The 9,154-nt window shown below is 31.6% G+C and overlaps 1 protein-coding gene across 1 annotated transcript in view; it reads left to right on the top strand.

Moving 5' to 3' along the window:
* The first annotated feature begins 639 nt into the window (after positions 1-639).
* LOC134706677 (bifunctional 3'-5' exonuclease/ATP-dependent helicase WRN-like) overlaps positions 640-9,154 on the top strand; it is a 69,262-nt gene continuing 60,747 nt past the window's right edge. The window contains exons 1-3 of the mRNA XM_063565824.1: positions 640-773; positions 4,611-5,157; positions 8,595-8,648. Of these exons, the coding sequence (XP_063421894.1) occupies positions 4,639-5,157; positions 8,595-8,648 (573 nt within the window). The 5' untranslated portion in view covers positions 640-773; positions 4,611-4,638. The remainder of the gene's footprint in view (positions 774-4,610; positions 5,158-8,594; positions 8,649-9,154) is intronic.

Raw genomic sequence — 9,154 nt, 5'->3', positions numbered from 1 at the left:
GCAAGTTTCATCAAGGGGTTGTATATATATATATCTTACTATAAGACACCTTCAACGGGTTTAATAAGGGACAGTATATATATACTAAGACTAGCCTATAGTAAAGACTGTCCCTGGTCGGTTTCATCAGAGATAAAAGAAATAAAATAAAAAAAATAATTAAAAAAAACGTAATTGTTTGTCTCTGGTCTTTATGATTTGGTAACAAACATGATAAATTTATAAAATTACAGAACACAGAATAAAGGTAAATTTAAGAAAAGAAAATAATAATGGATATCTAAGATATAATTATTAGAGAATAATGGCTGATGGAAAGATACTTGAAAAATTTATGAAACAAAATGAAACGCCTGCATGGTCAAGGATTTGTATGGTCAACTCGAATATTTAAAAAAAATGAGATCGTGACATTTAAAAAAAAAATTGAGAAAGGTTATCTCAGGAATAAAAAAAAGTTGAAGAGCACACATACAGACCCTCATGATTATTTGATTGATTGTTACTTGCTTGTTTAACGTCCTCCGGTGCAAATAGTTCGATCATTCATCATGCAAAATATTGGTGCGTTGTTCTGCTTTATTTTATTTGGTTATCGGTTACTCCGTTCGATATGATAAAATCCAAGGCGTTCCGAAAATACCCAAAATGGAAGCGGGAAAGCTAAAAATATCTTAAATCTTCTTGAAGTTCAACTCTTCCTTTAGAAATGAGTATTAATGACATATTTTACGAAGAAATAGAAATATTGATGAACTCACATCACTAAATATGTAAGAATCCTGATCCTATAGAGGTTTCAGCCTATACACTAGTAAATGATAATTTTAATATAGTCTGCAAAACAGTCAAAACATCTGTGTTTTTAGCCCTGAGCCTGAGATGGGAGTTCTTTATGGGGCGAGGGTCGTTATATCAGTATTCTGAAATTTTTCTCCAGTCTTATTTTGCCCTATATACTCTTTTCCTCATATTTTAGCACCCCTCAATCAGTTTCATAATTTTGTATTTATTTAATATTTTTGCATTTTTATGTACAATCTAGCGGCATTATGTTATTTGGACTGGGCGTCTCTTCGTTTTTGGGGAATCCCTTTGTCTGTCCAGATTCGCTTCAGGCTTTGTCTGTCCAGATTCGCTTCAGGGTATAGTTTTTGGACAAGGACATATATTTTGATAAAGGTGAAGTCAAATGTATTTGAAACTTAGTACACATGACGTTCCCTATGACATGTATGATATATGTCACATGATATTTCTAATGGTAATGCCAAATTAGAGTTATTACCTCAAATTCACAGTCCACTGGAAATGCAAAAACGTAGTGACTCCTATGCAAATGTTTACAAAAACATGTTTTAAATCATTATTGCTGTTCACATATAAAAAAGAAGATGTGGTGTGATTGCCAAAAGAGACCAACTGACACAGAAATTAACAACTATATGTCACCCTACGGCCTTCAACAATGAGCAAAGCCATTACTGCTAATTCAACTATAAAGGGTGCTGAAATGGCAACTGAAAAGCAAAAATGAGAAAACTATAACAGGCTTATTTATTGCACAATGAATTATTATTCACTAAAGTACACATCCAACATCTGATGGATTTAGTGTAAAGACATCATAAACAGTCAGTGAAAAACATGATCTGGTGCAATGGTGTAGGCAGATTCAGGTGGGGCCTGCCCCCCCCCCCCCCCGCCCCTTTTGTAGGAAAATTTTGGTTGATAATAGGGGGAATCACTGAAGCATGATTGGAGCGTCCCCCCCCCCCCCCCTACCTCCTTTATGAAAAGGTCTGCTGGATCTGCCACTAAATGACGAGATATAGGTATCGACAGATTGTAGATCCATGAATGCACATTTGGATATAACAACAACATTTAGTTTGCTTTTAATTTACTGATGAAAAAATCAATAATAATATGAATAAAAACAATGTTTGAAGATCTAATTACAGTGTTTAATTGGTAACCTTTAAGTTTATTTTATGTATTGATAAGTTTACCAGGATCGTTTCTAAATTTCAGGGCATGGTAAACAACATCTCTGTTAAAAATGAGAATGTGCTATCCCTCTTGAAATAAGTTTTCTACATGTACAACCAAACTTAAAAACCAAATTTTAATATCTATGGAAGAATTTAGTAAAGGTTTTAAGTTATATTTTTGGTTACTAAATCACTTAATATTTCGCCAGTAATACAATGCAGGGGCGGATCCAACCATTTAAAAAAAAGGGGGGGGGGGTGGGTTCCAATCCCGGAGCCTTTCCCCTGGATCCGCCAGACTGCATAGTTTAAGATAAGAAATGTCACAACAGCATGAACAGACTCAAGCATACATGTAGCAAACGAGTTGTAATATATAAACACCATAAGATGGTGCCAAAGGAACATCTCCATCCAAAAACGGAAAATTGACAATAATTTTCACTGACTGTTGAAATTTCAACAGTCAGTGAAAATTATGATCTGGTGCATTGATGTAGGCAGATTCAGGTGGGGAACAAAAAATGGTCCTTCCATTCAAACAGAAAAAAATCTTCCTGAAGAAATATGAAAACCATTTAATTTTTGTAAGTCTACCATATAAATGTTTTCCTGCCATGTCTAGAAGTGGATATAAATTAGTTTGAAATGCAATGTAAATGTTCTTGTTAGGTAGATTCATGGACATTATTGTGAACGACTTTCCAATGAACTTGAACATGTTAAAATTACCTAACAATGAGCAAAGCCATTACTGCTAATTCAACTATAAAGGGTGCTGAAATGGCAACTGAAAAACAAAAATGAGGAAACTATAACAGGCTTATTTATGCACTATGAATTATTATTCACTTCAGTACACATCCAACATCTGATGGATTTAGTGTAAAGACATCATAAACAGTCAGTGAAAATTATGATCTGGTGCATTGATGTAGGCAGATTCAGGTGGGGCCGGCCCCCTCCCCCCATTTTGTGAGAAAATTTTGATTGATAATAGGGGGAATCACTGAAGCATGATTGCAGCGTCCCCCCCTCCTTTATGAAAAGGTCTGGATCTGCCACTAAATGACGAGATATAGGTATCGACAGATTGTAGATCCATGAATGCACATTTGGATATAACAACAACATTTAGTTTGCTTTTAATTTACTGATGACAAAATCAATAATAATATGAATAAAAACAATGTTTGAAGATCCAATTACAGTGTTTAATTGGTAACCTTTAAGTTTATTTTATGTATTGATAAGTTAACCAGGATCGTTTCTAAATTTCAGGGCATGGTAAACAACATCTCTGTTAAAAATGAGAACGTGCTATCCCTCTTGAAATAAGTTTTCTACATGTACAATCAAACTTAAAAACCAAATTTTAATATCTATGGAAGAATTTAGTAAAGGTTTTAAGTTATATTTTTGGTTACTAAATCACTTAATATTTCGCCAGTAAAACAATGCAGGGGCGGATCCAACCATTTAAAAAAGGGGGGGGTCCAACCCCGAAGCCTTTCCCCTGGATCCGCCAGACTGTATAGTTTAAGATAAGAAATGTCACAACAGCATGAACAGACTCAAGCATACATGTAGCAAACGAGTTGTAATATATAAACACCATAAGATGGTGCCAAAGGAACATCTCCATCCAAAAACGGAAAATTGACAATAGGGAACAAAAAATGGTCCTTCCATTCAAACAGAAAAAAATCTTCCTGAAGAAACATGAAAACCATTTAATTTTTGTAAGTCTACCATATAAATGTTTTCCTGCCATGGCTCAAAGTAGATATAAATTTGTTTGAAATGTAATGTAAATGTTGTTAGGTAGATTCATGGACATTATTGTGAACGACTTTCCAATGAATTTGAACATGTTAAAATTACCTAAAAGATAAGATAAGATATTTTACATGTATAAGAATAAAATCAAAACAATTGTATTGCTACAATGTACTAAATACAAACTCAAGTAAACAGTAAACAATACAAATGTGTATCAATTACAATAAACATGATAAACATTAAAATAAAAACATGATGATATGCCTTCTTCCCCTTTGAATTTTTCATAAAATTAGTATTTTAATTTATGCATATCCATATATGTAGTGTTCCTGGCCTAAAAAAATTAGTACAAAAAGTTACTGTGGATTCATTATTATTCATTGGATACTAATTTTTGTGGGTACAGGCCAACCACGAAATGTTCAAGGATTACAAATTTTCTATCGGCTTGTATACATTTTTTTACATACTTTGTCAAAACCTTGAAATTAAATACCCATGATCATGCAAATTTCCTTAGTCCATTTCCGTTAATCCATGAAAATTGATACCTACCAAAATAAATGAATACACAGTATCAATGATAGTTTCAGTGATCAAAATTTTGCATTCTATTGTTGATGGCTGATGTGATACACAAATCATGTAAGCATGATAAAGGTCAATATTTACCATTAGAATTAGGTTATCAAGCTTTTACTCTTTGATTTCATTTGAAGTCTTCATTTAATGAGGTTATTACTATAGCCCATAACTCTGAGGATATCTGATTAGGTGCAGTCTACTGTATTTAGCATTGCTTAAAATAACAAAGTCATACATTTTTTCTAGTGAAAATACTGTAGAATGACCAGATAAGATGGAAAAGAAACAAAGGATTTTACTTAAAAAACTTGAGAGTGTGAAAAGTGAAACATTAAATTTATGTTCTGAAATTAAAAACAATGTTCATGATGTAGATACCATTGCTTACACTAATGCATGTTGTGATATAGATGAAGCTTTAGATCTCTTACAAAGAGTATCAGGTCTGTTCAGAACAGTAATTAAGGACAATAATCATGATAATACTGAAGAGGAAACTGACTGCTTTACTACTGATGAGAGTTTATTTTCGGATCCAGCTTCAGATAAAACAGAATCAGACAATATAACAACAAAAACATCATGTGATCCAACAAGACAACAAACAACAACATGTGATACTACAAGACAACAACAAACAACAACATGTGATACTACAAGAGATGATAATTCTGATTCAACAGATGATTTAGAGAACTTTGATAATTACAATATTGATGATGAGCCTGCCACATCTACATCTACATCAACAGTATTGGCAATACAAAGTAACACAAAAGAGGTGTTGAAAAATGTAAGATTTATAATCAATAATTTTAAAATTATAAAGCAGATTTTGACCAAAGAATTGTATCAATCAAATACCAAATATACAAAGTTTGGTCGTAGGCATAACGTACATGTATTCAGTTTTATATTTTAATATACACCTGTATTTATAATAATAATAATAATAAATTCTTTATTTAAAGAGGGTAAACTCAGTTAGTTACAATAAACTAATCTTCCCTGAGGCCCTCACATACAAATTACAATACAATCAAAACAGATATTTACACATAGTTAATTTACAGTCATGTAGTTCAATGTATTGTTATTAACATAGGATATAATGCTGTTTAATAAGTATACATGTAGTAAAAAAAATCAAATGAAAATAAAAAATATACATTACAAATGCATTGTAGCAAACATTTCTTATCAGGATTGTGTTAGGTACTTCTTGATACTTTGCTTAAAAATAAAAGTGTTTTGAGCTTTACGTATTTTGTGTGGTAGTCCATTCCATAATACTGATCCAGAATAAGCAAAGGATTTCTTAAATAGTTCAGCTTTTGGCTTAGGAACTATCAGATTACCTTGAGTGACACCTAGGCCTCTTAAGGAGTAAGGATTATTATCTGATTTCAGTTTAAACTTTTGAACTTGGTAATTGGTGCTTCCATACGCATACATTTATATAGAAGTAAATATTTGTGGTAATTTATTCTATTGTCAACTGTCAACCACCCAAGTTTTTTTAAATAAGGGGGCTGAGGGGGATAAAGGATCTGCATCTAGAATTAATCTTGCTGCCCTTTTTTGGAGTTTTAAAATTCTTGTTTTCCCTTCATTTTTACATTCACCCCAAATAATACAGCAGTAGTCATGGTAGTCAATCAAGGGAAGAATATACCCATTGTAATATGTTTTCCTTGCATTTATATCTAAAAATTTCTTTATTTTAGAAAGAAGGTATATTCTGGATGATATATTAGCACAAACTTGGTCAATTTGATTTTTCCAGTTAAGTGTGTTGTCAATTTTAACACCTAATAATTTTTCACATGAAGAATTTTGTAAAACTTTTGAATTTATTATCAAGTTTGGTTTTATTTATGTAAAGTTATACTACAAAAATATACTTGCTACATCATGTACATGTAGGAGATTATTTAGGCAGATTTTAAAGTAAAACTTGGTACATATACATGAAATACAATATATATTACAATTTCAAATATATGCAGTCAATAAACATGTATTTTTATACCAACCAGACTTTAGAGGCTTATGACACACTGTCATATATATGGACGAAAAATTAAATGAATAAATTTCAAAATCATATTAATCCTGCTTATATCTGAGGCTAAATTCTTGTATATATAATAGATGTTAAATATATAGATATGGGAAGACAGAGCTCCAGATAAGAATTCTCAAATTGGGGGTTTTACCCACCATTTTCTTATATAATTGGGTGATATAAAGTTTTTTAATTGCATTAGCAAATCCAATTCACCCTTCAGGTTAATATCAAATTGGGTTTTTCACCACTAAGCTCCTTAATGTATTGGGTTTTTTCATCAACACAATATTGAACATTTAAGCATTATCAACCCCAATTTTTTTTTCCATCTTAAATAGGTTTCTTTCTTTGTCATGTTTGTTTAGCTGTTTTATAATTTTGTTTAAGGTTAGGTTTATTTGCTAGCTGTTTTATTTGGTTTATGCACTGAGGACCAATTGTAGGTTTAATTTGTGTCCCGTTTCAAACCTGCCAGTTTTGTATTTTCTCACAAAAACAGATATATATATATGTGCTTTCACAGGCACTCGTTTTATACTCAAGGTCTCATATACCTTTATCTAATAAATTCTGAGACCAGTGCCTGTGTGTATTCATTGATTAACCGTAAAATGATGAAAAAAAATAGTATATAAACTCTAATTATACTTGAATGATTTTGTTATATTCAATTTACATAAATCTGGGTTAAGTTGTCTTTTACTAGAACTATTGGTTTCTGATGCTTTATTATTATTGATTTGGCCTTTCACTTTTTCCAACTGACAACCTTGATGAAACCCCATGTTTATTAGCAGTGTTCTCGTTAAGGTACACACACATGCCCGTGCGTTCGATGGAGGCTTCCTAACTACACTGGCTGAGTTTTGTTATCATTATTACATTCCCTCAGCTTTTCAAAAGAAGCAGAAGACATGCTTCTTTTCAATATTTTTACCGAACATTCACTTTCGTTTTAATTTAATGTATGTTATAATAAATCCCGAGCAATGCGAAAAAAATGTGACTACATGACACATGCTAATTGGATAAACGTCGAGAAGATCGAAATGTTCTCAAAAACACATGTACCTATTGAGCAACGGAAAACTCCAACAGGGACCCATTTCAGCTACTTGATGCAGGGATCTATTTTTAGAACGAAAGGAAATTTCCAATTATAAATATTATAAAAATAGTTTACGCAACGACTGTAAACAGATAAGGGTAAATAACGCAAACGGTAGCCAATAAAAGGGTTGAAAACTCATGGTTTTTGCATATAATTGAGTTTTCCTTTGATTTAATTGGGTTATTGAACCCTGCAATGGGCAATTGCATTGGTTTTTTTATTATTTGTATTGCGTGATCACGCAAATACGCAGCTTATCTGGAGCTCTGGGAAGATGTGGTATGAGCCAAGGTAAAGCCTGCAGCACGGGGCCTTGGCTCACAATGAATAGCAAGCTTTAAAAGGCTCCAAAAACTACTAGTGTAAAACCATTCAAAAGGGTAAACCAACAGTCTAATCTACATAAAAATACATTACATACATATACACAACATAAGCTAAATACTTTTCTGGTCAACCATCAACACATTGTATTCTTCAATACACAATTGTATTTTCATACGTGACAAACAATAAACTGTATCTAAGACAGATTGTAAATTGTCCATAGTCTATAAAAATATGAATACATGTTATTAAAGTGAAATGTATCGAAGTCTGTCATGCATACATTTATATTCCTTGTCCTTAATTTTTAGCACTTACCTCATTTTCCTTGTTGATCTTATTCTTGTGTACCAAAATAAGTTTTGGAACAGCCCCGAATTTAAAAGCTCTGTAATTTTTTGTCTGTTGCATATGTATATTTGACAAATCTTCTTGTCAGCAGTAATGTTCCACTTCAAAACTTTATTAAAATTTCATATTCATTGTTGTATATTGCAAAAATGTTTTGAGAGCAAAATAAATTCATTAAAAGTATGCACCACAGAGCAAAGTTTAGATGTATTCCCTAAATATCTTTACTTATCAAATACTTTATTTATGGTGAAAGATCATTGAAAGAAAGACCCTTAATCAACAAACAAATAACTTAAAATATTTCTTTCCTGCTTCTGTATATAAAACAAAGCAATAAATGAATGTGTATTACCTTATAATATTTCAGAAAGAAGAAGACGAATTTGATGATGATGATGATTTTGATGATTCTGTTTTATTGGTATGTAATTATTTTTCAAATTTTTACAAATTAATCTTGAGAGAAAGAGAGAAAAAAAAAGCCCCAAAGAAATGATAAAATTTGATATTACATGTTGTAAATGTTAATAAGGCTAAGAACTAATACTCAATGCATACATACTTCATTTCATTTACCATTGGTAAAACCTTGAATCGAACAATCAATAATCTTTCTATACATCAGAAAATCCAGTGTTATAAAGGTAATTGATCAGTTATCATGGTCATATTTGCAAATACAAATTTTCAAACAAAATTTTGAGTGGAAAACATCTACTTGAAATAATGCAAAATTTTCTTCTCTTTCTCGATTTTATAATTGAACATGTATAAAGAAATTATGAAAACAACAATGAGGATACATGTACATGTAGTTGATTTTTAGGCAGTTAAGCTGCCTTATGCGAGCGCCCTGGATTTGTGTGCTAGCCAATAAATGCTAAAATACGTGCCATTGTTATTATCTAGCTGTCTACTATATTATTT

The sequence above is a fragment of the Mytilus trossulus genome, chromosome 2, assembly GCF_036588685.1.
Source record: "Mytilus trossulus isolate FHL-02 chromosome 2, PNRI_Mtr1.1.1.hap1, whole genome shotgun sequence".
Classification (NCBI taxonomy): domain Eukaryota; kingdom Metazoa; phylum Mollusca; class Bivalvia; order Mytilida; family Mytilidae; genus Mytilus; species Mytilus trossulus.
Note: the sequence above shows the minus strand (reverse complement) of the source record. Positions and strands in the feature narration are given on the sequence as shown.